Source organism: Miscanthus floridulus, chromosome 2, assembly GCF_019320115.1.
Source record: "Miscanthus floridulus cultivar M001 chromosome 2, ASM1932011v1, whole genome shotgun sequence".
Taxonomy (NCBI): Eukaryota; Viridiplantae; Streptophyta; class Magnoliopsida; order Poales; family Poaceae; genus Miscanthus; species Miscanthus floridulus.
The window spans coordinates 165,601,567-165,622,778 of NC_089581.1; the positions used below are offsets into that span (position 1 = coordinate 165,601,567).

At 48.4% G+C, this 21,212-nt stretch overlaps 3 protein-coding genes and 1 pseudogene across 3 annotated transcripts; 2 read left to right on the forward strand and 2 right to left on the reverse strand.

Annotated features, from left to right (window-relative positions):
* The first annotated feature begins 1,273 nt into the window (after positions 1–1,273).
* LOC136540475 (ethylene-responsive transcription factor ERF060-like) lies at positions 1,274–2,572 on the forward strand. The gene has a single exon (XM_066532484.1). The coding sequence runs from the start codon at positions 1,381–1,383 to the stop codon at positions 2,314–2,316; it is 936 nt and encodes a 311-aa protein (XP_066388581.1). The 5' UTR covers positions 1,274–1,380; the 3' UTR covers positions 2,317–2,572.
* A 9,134-nt stretch (positions 2,573–11,706) lies between these two features.
* Positions 11,707–12,625, reverse strand: LOC136540476 (NDR1/HIN1-like protein 13). The gene has a single exon (XM_066532485.1). It carries the CDS (start codon positions 12,550–12,552, stop codon positions 12,262–12,264), a length of 291 nt encoding a protein of 96 aa, XP_066388582.1. The 5' UTR covers positions 12,553–12,625; the 3' UTR covers positions 11,707–12,261.
* Positions 12,626–15,883: 3,258 nt separating this feature from the next.
* LOC136540477 (uncharacterized) lies at positions 15,884–17,573 on the forward strand. The gene has a single exon (XM_066532486.1). The coding sequence runs from the start codon at positions 16,122–16,124 to the stop codon at positions 17,571–17,573; it is 1,452 nt and encodes a 483-aa protein (XP_066388583.1). The 5' UTR covers positions 15,884–16,121.
* Positions 17,574–17,891: 318 nt separating this feature from the next.
* LOC136540479 (NDR1/HIN1-like protein 13) lies at positions 17,892–21,082 on the reverse strand (annotated as a pseudogene).
* Between the last annotated feature and the right edge of the window lie 130 nt (positions 21,083–21,212).

The window sequence follows — 21,212 nt, forward strand, 5'->3', positions numbered from 1 at the left end:
GTAAAAGAGTGACCCTATCGCATCAAATCAGGCGGGTTCGGGCTGCCTTTACACCACATCGTATCTAGTGTACTCCTAGACTACTACTAGTATAGTACTACTATACTGTGTGTGGAGTGTGCAAGCCTTCTTGTATTCAGTATATTGTACTTCTTCGATTCTAAATTATAAGTCGTTTTGTCTTTTTTCTTGCATTCATTTTGTCATGTATCTAAATAGTACATAGCAAAGTGAATATATCGGAAAAGTTAAAGCTACTTATAATTTAGAACAAGAGATACATAGTAAAATGGAGGTATAAAATAGTCAAAAACGAGTTATGAGTAGTATTCTCGTACAAGGTGATACGCCGTGCCCTCCCATTAATAAACTAGTGCAAATCCACAACGGATCCGAGAGACGATTGGCTGAAAAAAGACTTGTTTAAAAATCCAGGCGTCGAGATACTTAAAACTCCTCAGCTCAGAGACCGTACCATACAAGTTGCCGCGTAGAGCACGCTCGGCCTCGTTTATTTACTTCTATCAAATGTTTGACACATATATATAGAATATTTAATATAAATTAAAAAATAATTAATTATATAGTTTACGACTGATTTACAAAACAAATTTTTAAACCTAAGTAGTCTACGATTTGACAATATAGTGCTACAGTAATATATATGCTAATAACAAATTAATTAAGTTTAATAAATTCGTCTCATAGATTACTAACAGATTCTATAATTTATTTTTTTATTAGTACACGAACCCCAACGACTCACTCGCTCCGACAGGCATGTGACAGCTAGGAGTACGAGTAGTTGTTCGCTTGATCGTATTTGGCTTATAAGCCATGACTTATCAATCAACGAATAGTATTTTTCTCTCATACCAAATCAGTCAACCATACTTTCAGCCATGCCTTATAAGCCAAACCAGCCCAAACGAACAGACCCTAGATCTCTCTCTTCTTACCGGGTCAGACCGCTTCTCAGCCAACCAGGGGCTGCCAGGTACCCACCGTTTACCGGTACATGCCTGGGCACGCATGTCCCGCGCGGTGAATGATCTTAGTCGTATTTTTTCAGGGAACCAATATTATTTTTCTCGGGTAGAAAATCGGTCAACAGCAGCCAGGACTTATCACCCAAGTGAACAGGACACTGGACACGTGTCGGGCAGGGGACGAGCGCGGACACCTGGCGCTGTCCCATTGGCCGAAACCAACTCCCTCCTCGCTTATAAAAGAGCCCCCGCAACGGCTGCTCTTGCTCATCGAACTGCTCGCTTCAGCCTTCAATCTCTGCGCTGCGACCCGCGAATTGTTTACGCTCGCTCTCGAGATCTCCCTCTCTAGATTCTCTCCTTCCCTCTCTTCTGTCTCGTGCAAGAATCCATGGCGGCTACGACGATAGATTGGCACGGGCGCAACGACGCGCTTCCCGCCGCCTTGTGTGGCGTGGCGGACAGCAAGGAGCTGGTGCGCGCGCTTGCTCCGCCCATGCAACAGGTGTCCCCGACCTTCTCGTTCGCGTACCCCTGCATCGGCGTGGAGCAGCAGAGCACGGCGGGCCCGTTTCTGGGCGCCGGCGGCGGTAGTGGCCTGCTGACCCCGGCACAGATTCTCCAGGTGCAGTCGCGGCTCCAGTTCCTGCGCCGGCCGGCGGCGAGCGGCACCACGCTGGCCGCGGTGGCCACGCAGCAGATGAAGCGGCAGGGCGTGCCGCAGGCGCAGGCGCCGGCGCCGCTCCCCGCACGGCCCGCGGTGTCCAAGCTGTACCGCGGCGTCCGGCAGCGGCATTGGGGGAAGTGGGTGGCGGAGATCCGCCTGCCGCGCAACCGCACCCGCCTTTGGCTCGGCACCTTCGACACCGCCGAGGAGGCCGCGCTCGCCTACGACAGCGCCGCGTTCCGCCTCCGCGGGGACTCCGCCAGGCTCAACTTCCCCGAGCTCAGGCGCGGCGGCCAGCACCTCGGCCCGCCGCTCCATGCCGCGGTCGACGCCAAGCTCCACGCCATCTGCAACGGCACGACGGACGTCGTCGTGCCGCTGCCGCAGAGCCAGAGCCAGTGCAACTCCACGGCGGCGCCGGCGACAACTACCCCGAGCTCCTCCTCGGCGAGCCCACACGTCAAGAGCGAGCCGGGCTGCTCCGGCTCCGAGAGCTCGTTTTCCGCAGACGGCGACGCGTCCTCGACTGAGTCCTCCGACGTGGTGCCGGAGATGCAACTGCTCGACTTCTCAGAAGCGCCATGGGACGAGTCCGAGAGCTTCCACCTGCGCAAGTACCCCTCCGTGGAGATCGACTGGGACTCCATCCTGATTTCATAATGCGATGGCTTTGCTCGCCTTGTCTCCCTAGTCCTTGATCAAGCTGTTCTTGCTTGCCCTGTACTTCATAGATCAAAAGATTAAAGTGGTGTCTTGATGTTTAGGTACTTGCTGGTTTAGGTTTCGGGTTTGATCATGTCTAGCATCAACCCTGGTCTGCTTGCTTTTTTGAACGGCATTGCCAGGATGGAGGTCTCACTACTTTGTATTATTTTGGTGAAATTACTAGCAGTCTGCATGCAAAAGGTTTCATGTATATACCTTTAATTAAAGTCTACACTGTAGTTGCAATAATCCAATTAAAGAACCACTTTGACACACTGGTATGGCTGTTACTGTTTCTTGTCCTGCGCTACTGTTACTGTTCAGAATATCACATATATCCGAAATTAATAAATGAGATGGAATAAAATATGTTGCTAGGAAAAACAATGAAAGTTGATTTTACACATAAAGTATGAGATTCATGATCTTTTACAAGAAGATTCGCTGAGAAGAAGCACATTTCAATCAGGAATAAGCTATATATGTGATTTGCAATAATGTGAGTGTTAGGCGGCGTCACTGGAATATGAATATGAACTATTTCACCATGGAATTGTTTTGCCTTTTAGACTTATGCTAAACTTGTAATTCCATTTTCATAAAATTTTTTTATTATGTAAATGGATTCACCCCCTCCATACAAAAGGTTAAAATGCAATTCAGAATTCATAGGATATTTTAGTTGTCTACATTTATCACAGAACTCACAAAGCTTTGACTCTGTGTGAAAAGTTTCTGTGCAAAAAAGATATTCTGAAACTGCTTTTAAAATATTCTCCTTTCTATGCGGAAAGATATTCTCAACCACTTTTAAAATATACTCCGCCTATAAAGTACTGAATTTTTTTTAGCTATTTTAGCTGTTCAGAAGGGTCCAAAATCTGTAATTTGTTAACTCAAAAATTAAGGTTACTAATATGAGATGTGCGATGTTTCCCTCTGATCTTGGTACGAATCTTGCACTGGTCATTGCAGCACATATACTTGTCTTATTTGGAACAGTACTAGCAGGAGGGAAAGCATCTGGATCTCTTTTTTCGCTTGTTCGTAGTTTAAAAGGACCAGAGCATCATGTGGGGAAGTCAGTACTCCACGTTATCACAACGTTGCTTTCCCTTAATATAATGCTAACCCAATTCCCCAGAAGGAGAAAACCAGGTATTTAGCTGCTAATCACCACAAGAGACATGGTTCCTCTCAAAGTTCATTGTACAGCTCAGTGTAACTTTGTCGCTTCTATCAAACATTTTGTTTACCTTTTGGTTGATGCATGAACCTTGAGAAACGCGTTAATTGTCAGTTAGCTCTGTCTTTGGTTCATTGAAGAACTTTGAGCTTGATCAGTAGCTGCGTATACTCTGTGAAGCATTGAAAGATATTAAGCTTTGAAAAAGGCCACGTTCAGCTAACAAAGCTATTTTCCCGTTGGGATACGAGTATACGACAACAGTTGATCCAGCACAGCAAAAATGCTTAGGCGTTAAATCTTTTATCTCAGGTGGAGTGGAAAAGTGGAGACTCACATTTTGGATACTTTTATGAAGATAAATGTAAAACAAGCGGAGATAATGGTATGGGTAACACCACACATCCATTGTGGGGTATCTTTCAAATATATAGCCATATAAGAGAGTTGTACAAGAGTTGGTACACGTGGTAGTACAACAATGTGTTAGCTATACGCAATTCCTAGTAGTAAAGCAGGATTTTTTTTTTGGCTTTTAAGACCTTTATAACCGAGTTGGTACAACAATGTTGCAAACACATGGTCGATATGTACCCATGTGTTTTGGTTTGTGATGAGTGATTATTAACGTGAGTAGCGCTTTGGGTTGAGTCGTTGAACTAACCGAGGCGTAAGTTTGGATTGTGCAACGTGTCTCTTGGTTGTACGCAGGTGTGAAGCTTGGAGACGATGGTCGACGGCGAAGGTGAAGGTCAAGCTGGACGGTAAGGACAACGGTGACACGTGTCGAGTCGTGGGCGAGCGTATGGAGTACGTTATCCGCGAGTGGTTTGGTGGTTTAGGGCCTTAAAATCATCGGTGGACGGTTATCGGGTTTGGGCCTCAAACTCCGGGTTGCGGTTCCGGAGGGAATCAGAGGCGGCACGTGGCGTCATCGCGATGCTTGCGTCGAAACAAAATTAAGTTATGAAGGGCACACGGACGTCGGATCAACGGATCTCTGAGTTGCACCATAATACCCTTCAGGTTAGGTGGTTTGCTCTAATTACCTAGTGGTATATTGAGAATATGTAATAGCCTCTATAAATAAGAGGAGGGCTGCCCCAATCAGCCTTATTTCTTCAGTCAGTCATTTCCTTCATCTTTGTCAAGGTTTTCTGTCTCTAGACTGCTATAGTGATCCACAGATGATTTAGCCAAATCATTCATCTGTGTAAATCAAACCTTGTAGACCTAATCTAAGTTGGAATAGAGGTCTTAACTCCTGTTGTCCTCATGGTTCAATGATCTGAGTTCATATTTTGATTTTCATTTTGATGTTCTTCATGCATCTAATAGTCAGTTGATTAATAACATAATTATAGTCCTTATATTTGCTATGCAAATTTAAGATGAAATCACATGCACCTTATAGTCGATTGATAAATAACAGAATTGTAGGTTTTATGCTTAGTTTACTTGTTGATCTTGTCCTTTGAAGGACCATAATGGACAATAATATGTTATCTTATTAGTGCGGAATTATGTTTGATAATTTCAAAGACTCCAGTGGTTATCTTGGACTGTGCACAGTAGTTCTATGGTAATGGTTTTGTTGTCTTCGCCAATAGCAACGTATGCCTCATACTAACGTGTGAACGATCGTGCCGATGGCTAGGAGCAGTGAAGGACGCATGCTGAGGCTTGACCGAGGGACGGGAGAAGACGGGTGACTGACCATGGGTGGCTGACACCTAGGAGGCATCGACAAGTGCAAGAGTACATGAGGAGTGGGCTATGTTGACCAAGTCAAGACGACGGTCAGGCAAGTCAAGCGAAGGCGTTAGAAGATTTGACAGTCGGGCGGTTGAGGATGACGGTGACACATGTCGAGTTCATGGGACGAGCGTATAGAGTACATTAGCTGCGAGTGTTTTGTGCTTTCGACTTCAAAACCACCGGTGAACGGTTTTCAGGTTTGGGCCTCAAAACCCGGGTATGGTTCCGAAGTGAATCAGAGGCGGCACGTGGCGTCATCACGAGGCTTGCATTGAGGCGAAGCTAAGCTATGAAGGGCGCATAGCCGTCGAATCAGCAGATCTCTGAGTTGGACCATAATACGCTTCGGTTGAGGTGGTTCGCTCTAATTATTTAAGGATGGTATATTGGGTAATAGCCTCTATAAATAAGAGGAGGGCACCCCCAATCAACCTTATCTCTCCAACCAGTCATTTTCTTCATCCTTGTTAGGGTTTCCCTGTCTTTAGACTATTGTAGTAATCCACAGATGATTTAGCCAAATCATTCATCTGTGTAAATCAAACCTTGTAGACCTGATCTAAGTGGGAATGGTGTCCTTAACCTCCAGTTGTCCTCGTGGTTCAATGATCTGAGTTCATGTTATGATTTTTGTTTTGGTGTTCTTCTTCTCGAGGTTTCCCCTCTTCTCAATTTGATTCGATCTTTTGTTGGAGAAGGTTTGGGGTGGTTCCACTTGATCTGAGATGAACAAGGACATGTGTTGATCTTATTCACCAAGTGATTTCATCTAAATCCACACGAGCTCATAGATCAGGACGAATTTTGTTTTTGTGAGAAAAACCGAGTTTTTACTCAAGATCTGAAATTCAAGTTGATTGGCTAAGTCTTGGGCGATTATCTCTTAGAGATAGCTCACCATCTTCCTTGTGACCATCTGGTTCAAATCTCATGGAAGTTGGTTTTGATTTGGCCAAAAATCGTTTGATTTTGAATCTTGGACGACTATTTTTAGGAGCACCAGTCCTTTGTCGAGGGCACCAGTCATGGCACATATGACCACCGGTGCGTTCTGAGGTTCTTCCCTTCGCACCGCTAAGATCAGTGTGCACCTGTTGGGTGCACCGGGCAGAGCACCAGTGGTGACCGGTGCGTGCTGTGTTGGCATAGAGCAGACCCTCGCCAACAGCTGCAGCAGCCGCTCGCACCGTGGTAACCGTTGTGCACCGGTTAGGGTACACCGGTCACGGCTTACAGAGAGTTGCGCTCTCGTCTATTTTAGTTGAGGAGCACCAGCGTTGTCCGGTGCTCAACACCGAGGCAACCGGTGCTGCCTGGGAAGCTGTTGTTTCGCTCTGTTCTTTTCCGGTCTGCTCGGTCGTGTTTCTTGAGAGTTGCTTGCAGCCTGTTCGTTTGGCTGTGGCTTGTCGTAAACGATTGTAAATTTTCAGCCGGAACAGTATTTTTCTCTCATACAAACCAGCCAGCAGTACTTCTTCACGGACCAGCAACGATACGAACCAGCCAACCGAACAGGCTGATCCATCCCGCTACCAGTTAGCCTGCGTGGATTTGGGTTTGCGTGTGCTTTGCTTTTAGGGGTGAATTTAGGACAGTGGCTTAAGTTTTCTCGACAAAAATTTAGGCTCCCATTCAACTACTTGTCGCCGTTCCCAGTCCTTAAAATGTGTTAGCTATACATGATACCTAATAGAGTTGGTACATATGACTGGGTAATACAACTCTACGAGCACAACCACCTTGTTTGTACAATATATATAGCACTGGCACGGCACGAACAAGTTGGTGGATGGTTAAGGAATTTATTACCCAGCCACATGGGTGACGATTTAATCTGCATGTTGTTTTATATGAAAACTTTCCATAGGCCTTGTCCATTTTAGGCATTCCCCAATGCTGCTTTTCACTTGTAGCCCTAAGGGCCATGTAGAATCGGATAAAAAAAAAGTAGGTGCTTTACATTTGTCATAGTGACTTACAGAAGCTACATATGCTTTGAGAGAGAGAAGTTGGTCCATGCTAAAAAAGAAGAGGGAGAGTAAATAAAGGTGAGGCATAATGAAAGGAAAAAGTTTTTGTACAAACCACAAGTAATAATAGTTTGCATTGTGTGAATAGTAGTCTCAACATTTCCTAGTCTATGTGGATTATTTTATTTGTACTAGAACTACATAGCGTTAGCCTCCAATGATGGTGCCCTGACCTCAGGCTAGCTGTATCAACTCAAATGATGACCAGCTTTCTTTATCTAAAAAGTCATAAAAATATTGAAATATATGCTAGGCATAGGTCCCAAGCTTTAAATATATATGTAAATGAAGATCATGGTCCAGATAATATATACATTTGTTACTTATCAACTGCTTATGCTCAACCTGCTAATCCAAGCTGGTTTATGTCGCTTTACAGATCAGTATGGTCTATCCACAGCTTCTTTTTGTGGTCATTTTCATGCTTTAGTGCATCGTGGCGGTATTGACCATTCTTATTTTCTTATGCATATCCTGTCATGGAGGCTGGAGGTAGATAGGCTGAGCTTGCAGCAAAGCACTACTAATAATGCTCAGGCATTGTCAGGTCAGGTCAACCCCAATATCTATCGCGCGCAATGTCAACGCGGTGCTATTAATTTAGACGCACTCAAAGAGATTGCGCAGGGTTGTCCACTGCCAATGTGATGATGGCCCATCGCGTAGCCTTTGTGTTGACTTCGTCTCGCTGATCTCAGAGAAGGCCGGAGACCTAGAAAAGGGAGCGTTATTGTTGTGTGCTAATGGAAGGATTAGTTCAAAATCTAAAAGAATTGTTCCGTTGAAAAAAGAGAGTTGGGATGTAAGGGAGATCCATCCAACAATCCAACCCAAGAGTTGGGCATGACAAGAAGATTCACTTTGCTAGAAAAAGCTACCCTCGTAGGGATATGTATCAATCACGTAGGCTGGTATAGGCTTGATCATCACTAGGTCGTATAGTATATGTTGGGACGGCTCTAGAAGCATGGTAGGAGCGGTTTGCTCGCATGGTAGGAGCGGTTTGCTCAGCCGTCTCTACTCAAACACCTCTATAAATTATATATAAATTAATTTATAGAGGCGGTTGGTGCTATTAGCTGTCCCTATAAAACGATTTGTAGGGACGGCTGTATATTGAGCCACCTCTACAAATCAATTTTCAGAAATCACAAAAAAGGGGTAAAAAAAATAGCAATTTTTTAATCCGAGGAGGTCTCTACCGGCAGTCACACATCCACTCCTCACGGTTCCTTGTGTCTACAATCCATTTTGGTTTCCCACATATTATACAAAACTGAGCATAAATTGATTGTTTGAGGCCCTAAACTAATTCAAATGAAAAAATTGTCAACTACAAAGTTTTATAATTTTTCGAGATCTACAACTTTTATTTTGGTAGTTTCTCCATCTGAGGTTACTTATAAAATTTGAATTTCAAATTTGAAAAATCCGAACGTAGTTTTCCATGACATGATGATTTCAAATGAGAAAGTTATCAACTACAAAGTTTCATAACTTTTCAAGATATACAACTTTTATTTGTACTGTTTGTACATCCAAGGTCGTTTAAAAATTTTAAATTTTAAAATTTTGGAAATTCAAACGTAGTTTTTCTTGACAAGATTATTTTAAATCAAAAAGTTGTCAACTACAAAGTTTCATAACTTTTCGAGATCTACAACTTTCATTTTGGTTATTTCTTCATCCAAGGTCGTTTACAAAATTTGAATTTTAATGCTTAATTTTTAATACTCGGTGTCTATTTGTATGGCCTGTTCAATATTGAGCCGTCCCTATAAATCTGATTTGTAGGGGCGGCTAATAACACCGGCCGCCCCTACAAATCTATTTGTAAGGACGGCTCATTTGACTACCATTTGTAGAGCCGCCCCTACAAATTGAGTCGCCTCTGTAAAGAAAGAAGACGTTGCCACAAATCATTTTTGTAGTAGTGCATGACATATTGGTGTATAGCTTGGTAAGCTAGCATTGATCTGTGTAAAGCAAGCTGATGTTCATGCTTTATCAAGCTTTTTTATCATGGCTATGCTAGGTTTCCATAAGCCGTTTCGTTTGGGGTTTCATTTGCTTTGTTGACCGCGTTTTAAATGCGAGATTGGTGCCCAAACTGCTGTCTTTGCTGGAGTCTGTGGCTGGAAGTGGGTGAAGTATGAGCCAGAGAATCCTGATCTGATTGACTACTTGCTCGGTTGTCACCTGCCAAACTCCAAACATCAGAAGGAATCCTGTGCGAATTCGGCCGGAACTGATCTAAGGGCGCGTTTAGAACCATTTTTGTTTGTTTTGGTTACTGTAGCATTTCGTTTGTATTTGACAATTAGTGTCTAATTAGGTTCGAAAGTTTCGTCTCGAGATTTCTCACCCAGCTGTGCAATTAGTTTTTTTTCGTCTACGTTTAGTACTCCATGCATGTACCGTAAAATTTGATGTGACGGCTACTGCGTAAAATTTTTTAGAATCTAAACAGGCCTAAGCTGTTTTACTGTAACTGTGATGTAAGGCTAAAATAAAAATAAAAGATGAATCATTGGTTTTATTTATGAGTAGCTGGCCTAGCCCTTGTTGGTTGATTATCGAGCTGCGTGCAGAAAGATGGATGATGGGCTCTGAACCTCTGATGAAAGTGAAGCTGTGCTCATGGTGCATGAACCCTACCTTTGAGAGCCTGTGCTCCAGCAGATTGGTACACTGAACCAGACATGTGCGTGCGTGCGTGCATGCCATGCTGATTCTTAACACAATCACGGGGCGGGTCTGGGCGAGTGGGCCGGCGGCAGGAGGAGCTGGCGCACGGGGTATTTTTTTTCAGCGCCCAAAGCCATGTCGGCAGCGCTCAAGTATCTGTCAGTCGCCACACTGCCATAGTTGACCTGGCTCATCTTTGCGATCTCCTGACAAGTGTCAATCCAGCAATCTCAGCCCCGTTCGTTCTGAAGAATCTGAACTCTGAAGGGACGAAAGAAAAGGATGAGCCGTCAGGCCATGGCCCGTTTCTGCATTGGCGCCGTCAAGCCACCAACAGGAAGTTGCCGACGGATACGAAGAAGGCCTCGGCCGGCTTTAAGTCCTGCCTGCGAACGGCGGCGAGAGCTGTGCTAGCCTGCGTTGGAGCCCGGCGGGACGTCGGGACCCGGCAGTGACATTCTGGTTGTCGCCACGAAGAAGCGAAGAGGATCAACATGTGTGCCAGGACGGGCCACGGCCAACGTAATCTACCCTCCGGATTTTTGCAGAGGTCCATCATAACGACGTGGGGAGCCCAAGCCAGTAGAAATTAAAGGCTCATCGCTCAGCGAGACTCGGGAAAATTCTGGGTCGTCTCGTGTGCATGTCTACATGGGATCTGGGTCGTGTGGTTCATTCCAACCAGGGAGTATTTTTCAGTCACTATACAAATCTTAATCCCTGGCCCGTTTCGGCAGTGGCGTCAACTTGGCGCCGCCGATCTGAACGTTGCAGTAGCAAAAGAGGTCATAGGTGCATGCTACAATGCGTAAACATGAAATGAATCATTGAAACATTGCAAAATTCCAGCTCGCCTTTTGTTCAATACTACCATTCAGGCATTCAGTAACCACTGATCAGTATCCAGCTCGCTTTCTATATGCTTTCGTTCGCTTGACATGCAGCTGGACGTTTGCTCAGGGAGGAATGGGCCCGTGGGCTGAATCTTTTTTTAGCACTATCCGTGGGCTAAATCTAAAGAGAGTCCGAACAGCTTGGGCCCGTTTGCACTCTACGCAACCCATTATTGTTTTTTTTTTTAATCCGGGTCAATTCATTGCATACTTGCTGACAAATCGTCAGCAACCAGAACATGTATGTTTACAGGAGCATTGCACAAAATGTGCTCCTCCCCTTCAACACACGACAGACCCATAACAGCGAGCTCATGCCCCGCTTTGTTACAAGAAGCCTAAAAACGCATTGAAAATTCAGAAAATTTGACTCGGCTCATCCTTTTCTTTCGTCCCTTCTGATCCATGCCCGCATGTTACCAGCCATCGGGTAACACGCGGGACCAGCATGGATCAGAAGCACGCCATGGTTGGGCCGTAACGATGGTGTTCCGAGGTCGGGCTTTGAGACGAATACGCCCACGTCGATACTGACTTACTGAGAGCCCTGCACCGGGCGGCCACTCGGATCCACGACCACGAGCATGAATGCGTGATGTCTCATATTCATCTGTGCAACGTGAACAGCGCTGCCGTTGCTCCCGTCGGAAGTCAAACCACACTCGACGGCCGACGCAGCGGCCGTGCTTGCTGGTTTTCAAGCACGTTCGTGATGATCATATATGGCCAGCAGTGAGCAGACCAGCATTGCGCCGGCAAAACATATAGTACGTGTTGCTGTGATCCGGCCTTCAACACCATGATTCAGTTCGTGACAACTTACACCAAAGTCTCAAGAATTTCACAACATTTTGCTCAGCCCGGCGGCGGTGATCCCGTAGTCCACGGCCAGCCTCCTCTGCCCGAACCCGAGCGCGCCGACGTGCACCTGCACGGTGACCTCCACGGCGAGCTGGAGCGCGAGGTGGTCCTTGGACCCGCTGAACCCCTTCTCCACCGCCCTGGGCAAGCGGCCGCTGTGCTTCACCCCCTGCAGCAGCACGCTGAAGTCGGTGGCGTCCTCGCCGCCGTCCGCGGGCTGCCCGACGTCGCCCTTGGCGAGGGTCGTCCCGTGGTGCGTCAGCCTCGCCGTGCCGCTCCTGTACCACAGCGCCGTCATCTTGTTGGGGTTCACCGCCGTGAGGAAGACGTCGTAGTCCACGCGCTGCTGCCGCGTCGAGTTGATCACCGTGATCCGGTCGACGGAGAAGCCCGGGACGCCCGGCCGCAGCACGACGAGGGAGCTGAGGACGGCGGCGCCCACCAGCGCGGCGGCCGCCAGCAGCGCCCCGAGCGTGCGCAGGACTCACGGGGAGCACGCGGCCGACCCCTGGCCGCTGCTAGTCCCGCGCTTCTTGTTGCCCCCGCCGCCGCGCTCGTTCCGGTAGCGCTCAGCAAGGTAGGCGTTCTCGGGGGGCGGGACGCGGTATATCTGGTCCTTCTGCACCTGCACCACGTACGTGTCGTGCGTGGGCGTCGCCGCCGCCGCCGTCGCGGCGACGGGCTCGAGCGGCGAGCCGAACGCGGTGGAGACCGCGGAGGAGGAGGCCGGCTCGGGCGACGCCGGCACCGCTGGCGGGAGGGCCCTCTCCGCCATGTGTGGAGGGACGGGTGGTGGCGGAGGCGGGGATGGGCGAGGAGGGAACTGGCGGAGGGCGGAGGGCGGAGGGCGTCGCATCAGGGGTGCCGGGGCCCGCGCGGGCGATTTGGAGGGAAAGCAGCGGGAGCGGCCGTGCGCGCGGACACGGTTTTAACGACAGGCCTATTACTGGGTGGCCACGGCCCGGTCAAAGGCCTACGCCACCAACCCCGAGGGCGGGTTCATCGGTTTCAACTGCCGCCGGCGCGGTTGCATGCGACGGCGCTCCCGCCGGACGCGGGGACGGCCTAGCTTGGCTGCGGATCCTTTGCGCTCGATTCGAGCATCATGGACTGCAGTCGCCGAGTTTACTTGCCTTGCCTCGCAAAAATTCCACGTATAGCACATGATGTAGTGACACACTAATGGAATTAGGCAGTAACATAGGCATCTGACGATAAGCTAAGGGCGCAACCGAGTCCTGTTTGCTAGGACTCCGGCTCTTTAAAAAGAGCTCTGGCTTGGTCTACTCACGTGAAGCAGCTTCTCTTATGGAACTAAAGTTATTTTAAAATATTAAAAAAATTGATGGCAATTTTATAATAGCTCTAAAGTTATTTTAAAATATTAAAAAAATTAATGGCAATTTTATAATAGCTAGATTGTCCGTGGGTTGCACCGGGGTCACGATTTTTAACTGAACCTTGGTAATCGGATTCAAATGCGTGAGTTTCTTGGACTTCTTATCGAACGTGGACGCGTTAGCTCCTTGGACTTCATATCATAACTGGATAGGACAAGGACATGTGAGCTCCGAGTAGAGGATAATTCGTACGGGACGTGGACGTGTAAGCACGGATTGAGATTTAGTATCACCGGGTAGATGATGACTTTACCGTCTTTTCAGTGTAGAATAGAAGAGAAGAGAAGAGATTTTTATTAGGTTTGTGAGGAGCCCAAAAAAGTCAGCTCCAACTCTTCTATTAAAAAAAAGCTCTAACTAAGCTCCAGTTCGCTTTTCTTATAATCCGTATTTTTCAGCTTGTTTTTTTTTCAACCGGAACAATGTTTTTCTCTCGCAACAAATCAGCTGAAATAGTGTTTCGACTTGTTTTTTCATCGAAGCGAACATGACTTAAGAAGCCGCAAGAGCCGGAGCCGGAGCCCTGCCACTCGGGGTCTAAAATCTAAATGTCTTCATAGTAACCAATGAGATCATGCTTCCTTAGAAAAAGGCCATCCTCTTACTTGGAATGCATTCCCGGTGGATTCTGATGAAATGTACAAATTTTATAAAAACAACAATGGTTCCGCACAAAATCAACAACCTGCGGTAGAATATATAGACTACTTCTGATGGGTTTGAAGTAAAATTAAAGGCTACTTTTATTTAAGGCTTACATAGCTATATTTCATAAACAATAGTTTTTATAGGACTCAAATTTAGTTTCTCTCTCTTTTCCACATAGAATAAGATATAATATCTGCTAGCTATTTCAATAATTGTTGCAGGCATCCTAAAGATTTATATTATTATTTATTAATTACTTTGGCTAGTGATGGAATACATGATGTAGTCAACTTTTCATATACTTCCAGCAAAGGTAAACGCCGATTGGACGCGTGGAAGAACATGAGTGATTTGTCTCAAAGATGAACGATGTTTATAATCTTTCTGGGTAAACAAAAAAAATCATATTCAAAGAACACTCATTGTTTAATTTTGATTTAGCGAGGAAGTCTAAAAAAGTCAGTTTATTTATGTTGTTTTATATTTTTTAAGTTGTGGTAGAATAAACTGCATAGAACACGGGAGCAAGGTCCCTACTCAAACCCCAATCCTCAAATTCTCCTCTCACGTCTTGAATAATGCACCCTTTAGGAGAACCCTACTTTTTAGTTTTGGCTGTTTTTCTGCACCTGTTCGGAACCATGCTTGACCTAGCGCTCACTTCCGTCTCGTTGCTTGACCGTCATTTTTGCTAGATCGGTCGCTGCCGCCACGTACGCTCGGTCCAGTCTCCTGGCCCAGCGCCTTCTCCCGGGAGGAAGTGCGGGCACCGTGCCCCTCTCCATCTCTGATGCTCTGCCTACTTGGCATGTCGCCCCTCCCGCTTGCTTGACGCTCCACGCAACTCTAGCCACATCACCACCAGGCGGCCTCCCTTGGCGGCCACCCCTCCCCTACGAGCCCTCGACGGCAAATCCACCTCTCTTGCCTTCTCCCCCCCCCCCCCTCCCGCACAACTTCGCTAATGATGTGCCTTTTGTCTGGCCTCCTCCCCTGTTGTTAGACCCCTCACCGTCCTCCTCCCTTGACAAGGCTCCTCCACCCTAGCGAGTAAGAACAGAAATGACGAGTGTGACTCATATACTATTTCTATTGTAATGTATTTGAGAACTCCTGCTAGAGTAGGTGTCCAAAAAACCTAGGTCATCAAAATCAGGGAAGTCCTAAAACCAAAAGTAGAATTTTTGATCTGAGGTCTCCTGCTAAAGTTGCTCTGAATATAATAGCAAGTGTGAGCATATAAAAAAAACCAACGAACATATCAAGGCAAATTAAGATAGACCCAAAACTGAAGCAAGAAATGCGGGCTCATGGACGATGAATTTCCAAATTTCTTGCTCTACCAGGCTCAGAGGCCATCCAGAATAAAACGCCAATGGCCAATTCATGATGTAGTATAAATTGTCGTATAATTTTCATGATGAATTTAACTTTTATAAAATTGTTAAGTTTCCTATTATTTTTTGATGAATTCAACATGTTGAACACGGCATACTATGAATATGGTCCAATATACTAGTATTTTTAGTTCCACTTTTACGCATGATGAAAACAAAAAATAGAACAATGTTGAAGTTGTTAACAACCTCTCTTCATATTTCAACACGTTGAACACGACATACCGTGAATATAGTCCAATGTAGTATTTTCTGCTGATTCACAAAATTTCACATGACGTTAGTATATACTACTTTTACGCATGATGAGAACAAACAAAGCAATGCACTGTAACAACCTCTGTCCAGATTTGAATACGGTAAACATGACATAATAGCACTTTTTTTTTACTGATTCACAAAATATCACGGGACTATTTTTAGACTTCTACTTTTATATAGCGTGATAAAAACAAATGCGCTCTGCACAGGACTGCTGCGTGTCAGCGGCGTGTGTACTGCTTCCTCCACCCATGCGAGTGCAGGTGGCAGGAGGCAGGAGGAGCAAGGAAGAGCTGACCAAAGCCGCCGATCCCAGCCCTGAAGCCCAGTGGTTGGCTATAAAACCCCGCACCCCATCTGCCGTCCTCCGGCTCTCCCCTTTTGCATGCCTCACCGGCCTCTCCACCTCCTCCCCTTCCGCTTCCCTCCACTACTGCTAACCCCTCCCTGCTCCCCCATCCCGATCCGCCCCCACGCCCGATCCCCGGATTCGCCGTCCCATCACCCCGCTCCGGGTCCGCGATTCCGTCCCCGCTCCCGCCGATCTCCCCGACGTTTCTCAATCCCTCCGGGGGTTTTGATTTCCCATCGTTTCTGGGTTGCGTGTGTGTTCCGGAGTACTGTTGATTGGTATCGAGATGAGGGCCGCGAAGGCGGCGGCGGCGGAGAGGACGGAGGACAAAGAGATAGACTTGCTTCTCAGCGAGATCCCCCACGTCACGTCCCCGCAGGGGCGGCAGCGCGGGGTGGGCGTCATCGGCGACGGCAACGGCAACGGCAACGGCGTGCATGGCGCCTCGGGTTCCGACGGCTACACTTCACCAACGCGCATCGGGTGCCGACGGGTACACTGCCCCTCGGGTGCCGACGGGTACGATGCGCAGCGCCACGGCAAGGACGCCTACTACGACATGGTCCTGAACCGTCGCGACAATGGTGCTCCACTCCACGGCGGCGATGCGGGGGCCGTTGGCTTCCCCGCGCTGGGGGTGGACGACCAGGAGCATCAGCTGGTCGCGAACCAGCTCCGCGGTCTGCGCATCGGGGACGCGCAGGCCGCGCTCCAGCGCCAGGGCCCGCCGCCAGTCATGAGCGCGGCCACGACCGAGGTCCCAGCAGCGCACGGCGCGTACCATGGGTACAACTTCGCGGCGTCAGGTTCTTCCGTCCGCCAGGAACACATGTTCCTTGATCAGGCCAAACCTGTCGGGTACGTCGCAGCACGGCCGCATCGCTTCGTGTCGGACGTTGGCCTGGATGACTATGGTGGTTACCCCCGAGCCCTGGACACCAGCATTGGCGGTTTCATGTACAATAGGGTAGGGCATGGCACTGGCATTGGTTGGTGCCAAGGTTTGGTGCAGCCTGATTTCGCCGAGTCCTACCTGCTTTCCAGTCAGGCTGGTGCAGAGTTTTCCAGCTCGAGTCCGGTTGCCCTTAAGCGACACTATGCGTATGGTGGTGTCCCTGTGGCAGCCAACGGGTTTGCGAGAGGCAGAAATCAGTTTGATGCATTCCGTTGTGACAACAGTCCCAGTGAGGCTGGTGCAGAGTTTTTCAGCTCGAGTCCGGCTGCCCTTGACTTCCGTGGCGGACCAAAGCGACACTATGCATATGGTGGTGTCCCTGTGGCAGACAACGGGTTTGCGAGAGGCAGAAATCAGTTTGAGGCATTCCATTGTGACAACAGTCTGATGTTTGATGGGAAGAACATGAACTTCCTGGAACGTGAGAGGGAGAGGAGATTCCAGCGTGTCAATAGCAGGGCACTGGAGCTTGGGAGTTCTAGGACTTTGAGGTTTGACAATGTGGTTCGTGTCAAGGAAGGATCCATCTACCACATGGCCAAGGACCAAAATGGGTGCCGATATTTGCAGGACAAGTTTTTGGAAGGGAAGCATCATGTCGATGCGATCTTTGAAGGAATCATTAACCACATTGCAGACCTTATGATCAGCAGTTTTGGCAACTATCTTGTACAGAAGATGCTGGAAGTGTGTGATGAAGGGCAAAGGCTGAGGATCATCTTAGTGCTGACGCAGGACCCTGTGAAGCAGCTGATTGCCATCTCTCTAAACACACATGGGTAATTATCTTCTCTTCTGAAAATTAATCAGAAATTTGCATTATGATTTCTGTCTGACACTACAAGCATTTGTACTTGGCAACCAATTATGGTATTTGTTGATTTTAGAATGCTGAAACCAAAGTCTCAAGAATTTCACAACATTTTACATAAGGCGCGCGAGCACGATCTTCCTTCCCCATTGGCTTGCACGCCGCCATACATGACCGCGCGCGGCGTCAATTTCCATTTCCCACAATCCAGAGTTCCAGACCACAGGCGCCCGCCCCCCCCCCCCCCCCCCCCCCCCACCCCCCGGCGATGGGGGCGCGCGCGCGCGTCGTCAGTTCCGGAAGCTGCTCTTGCAATTCTGCGACGCAATGTGCACGTCCTTGCTCAGCCCGGCGGCGGTGATCCCGTAGTCCACGGCCAGCCTCCTCTGCCCGAACCCGAGCGCGCCAACGTGCACCTGCACGGTGACCTCCACGGCGAGCTGGAGCGCGAGGTGGTCCTTGGACCCGCTGAACCCCTTCTCCACCGCCCTGGGCAAGCGGCCGTTGTGCTTCACCCCCTGCAGCAGCACGCTGAAGTCGGTGGCGTCCTCGCCGCCGTCCGCGGGCTGCCCGACGTCGCCCTTGGCGAGGGTCGTCCCGTGGTGCGTCAGCCTCGCCGTGCCGCTCCTGTACCACAGCGCCGTCATCTTGTTGGGGTTCACCGCCGTGAGGAAGACGTCGTAGTCCACGCGCTGCTGCCGCGTCGAGTTGATCACCGTGATCCGGTCGACGGAGACGCCCGGCCGCAGCCATGGAAGATGAGACGAGATCAATGAATGCAAATAAAGTTTAGAATTTGGAGATAATTTCTAAAGGAGCCAAAACAGTAGGCTGTAAATGGGTCTACAAAACAAAACTTGACTCTCAAGGGAATATAGAGAGATATAAAGTCCGACTTCTGGCAAAAGGGTTTATACAAAGAGAAGGGATTGATTACAATGAGACCTTTTCTCCAGTCTCATGTAAGGATTCCTTCAGAATTTTAATGGCATTAGTGGCACATTACGATTTGGAATTACATCAGATGGATGTAAAGACGGCATTTCTCAACGGAGACTTAGAGGAAAATGTTTACATGGCACAACCGAAAGGTTTTGTCATGGAAGGAAAAGAACGTTTAGGATGCCGCCTAAAGAAATCTATTTATGGATTAAAACAAGCTTCAAGACAGTGGTACTTGAAGTTTGATCAGACAATAAAGAATTTTGGATTTAAAGATAATGTTGAGGACAATTATGTCTACGCAAAGTTTAAGAATGGGAAGTTTATCTTCCTTGTCCTGTATGTGGATGATATCTTACTTGCTAGTAGTGATGTCAGTCTACTACTGGAGACAAAGAAGTTTTTGTCCTCAAAATTTGATATGAATGATCTTGGTGAAGCCTCGTTCGTTCTAGGGATCGAGATTCACCGAGATAGAAGTAAAGGGGTATTAGGACTGTTACAAAAGGCATACATAGAAAAAGTCTTAAAGAAATTCAGTATGCACAAATGTAGTCCCTCACCTGCTCCTATAGTCAAGGGCGACAGATATGGAGATTTTCAATGTCCCAGGAACCAATATTAGATCGATCAAATGAAAGTGGTTCCATATGCTTCAGCTGTCGGAAGCTTGCAATATGCTCAAGTGTGTACGCGCCCTGACTTGGCATTTGTTACCGGGTTACTTGGCAGATTCCAGAGCAATCCTGGAATAGAACACTGGAAATTGGTAAAGAAAGTCTTGCGTTATTTGCAAGGAACGAAAGGCCTCATGATGACGTATAGAAGATCTGATTCACTCCATATAGTGGGATATTCAGATTCTGATTATGCAGGAGATAATAGAAAATCCACGTTTGGATATGTATTTACTCTCGTAGGGGGAGCTATTTTATGAAAAAGCTCAAAGCAAACCGTCACTACATCATCCACAATGTATGCCGAGTTTATAGCGTGTTATGAGGCAACGGGGCAGGTGAACTGGCTAAAGAAGTTCATACCCGGTTTGAAGGTGGTTGACGACATCAATAGACCACTGAAGTTATACTGCGATAATAATCCAGCAGTACAGTATGCTCACAACAATAGGTCAAGTGGTGCTGCCAAACACATTGACATAAAGTATTATGTTGTGAAGGATAAAGTCCAGGATCAAATGATAAGTCTTGAGCATATAAGTACCGAAAAGATGCTCGCGGATCCGCTTACAAAAGGCTTACCACCCAACGTGTTCAGAGAACATGTAGCCGGCATGGGTTTAAGAGAAAGCCTATGATTCTTGGACTATAAAGGGCCCAAAAGTTAAAGTAACTATTTCAGATCAGAGACGCGCATTGTAGCTGTTAAATCTATCGGCGATTGACCGTGATGATGAGACATGCTCTATGCATCATCTGTGAAGAAATGAGTAAGGATAAAAGGATTGAAGTTTAAAGTTTAAAGATAAAAGTAATAGTGAGATCAAGGGAGAAAATGTTAGATTGATCTCCTAATCAATAAGCCCAACGGCCTATTAGGCCTTGGTCACGCGCCCTGATCGGGGGGCGTCCAACTCTACATGGTTGGTGGGCCCCCGTCGCCCTGCGCTATATAAAGAGGTGGGGGCTGGCGGCTCAAAGCACAAGGTTCGTCGTGAGCCGCAAACCCCACCGACAAACCCTAGACCGATCTAAGAGGGCGCGCAGCCAGCGACGGGAAGCTCCACTGACCCTCGCCCTCGTCACTGCTACGTCCCGTCTGCACTGCATCGACGTCCGTGCAACCTCTACTCCACCCGTCGCTGCCCGTGTGCTGCCTCCATCACCGAACCAGCGATGGCCAGCACAACCGCGACTTCATCTGAAGGCTCAGGTTCATCACCAGCACCTCTCTACCCTATCTCCCTCTCGATGTAGTGTTCTAGATCTAAACGTGCATGTGCTTCATGGATCCAAGTGTTCATCCGCCTAGATCTACCCTAGTCGATCCACAGAATCTTAACAGTCCCGTGGTGCGTCAGCCTCGCCGTGCCGCTCCTATACCACAGCGCCGTCATCTTGTTGGGGTTCATCGCCGTGAGGAAGACGTCGTAGTCCACGCGCTGCTGCCGCGTCGAGTTGATCACCGTGATCCGGTCGACGGAGAAGCTTGGGACGCCCGGCCGCAGCACGACGAGGGAGCTAAGGACGACGGCTGCCAGCAGTGCCCCGAGCATGCGCAGGGCTCACGGGGAGCATGCGGCCGACCCCTGGCCGCTGCTAGTCCCACGCTTCTTGTTGCCCCCGCCGCTGCGCTCATTCCGGTAGCGCTTGGCAAGGTAGGCGTTCTCGGGGGGGGGGGGAGGCGTGACACGGTATATCTGGTCCTTCTGCACCTGCACCACGTACGTGTCGTGCGTGGGCGTCACCGCCGCCGTCGCGGCGACGGGCTCGAGCGGCGAGCCGAACGCGGTGGAGACTGCGGAGGAGGAGGCCGGCTCGGGCGACGCCGGCACCGCTGGCGGGAGGGCCCTCTCCGCCATGTGTGGAGGAGGGACGGGTGGTGGCGGAGGCGGGGATGGGCGAGGAGGGAACTGGCGGAGGGCGGAGGGTGGAGGGCGTCGCATCAGGGGTGCCGGGGCCCGCGCGGGCGATTTTGAGGGAAAGCAGCGG

Bases quoted from the DNA above. Each gene is read 5' to 3' on its own strand.
- LOC136540475 (XM_066532484.1), top strand. From the start codon at position 1,381: ATGGCGGCTACGACGATAGATTGGCACGGGCGCAACGACGCGCTTCCC.
- LOC136540476 (XM_066532485.1), bottom strand. From the start codon at position 12,552: ATGGCGGAGAGGGCCCTCCCGCCAGCGGTGCCGGCGTCGCCCGAGCCG.
- LOC136540477 (XM_066532486.1), top strand. From the start codon at position 16,122: ATGAGGGCCGCGAAGGCGGCGGCGGCGGAGAGGACGGAGGACAAAGAG.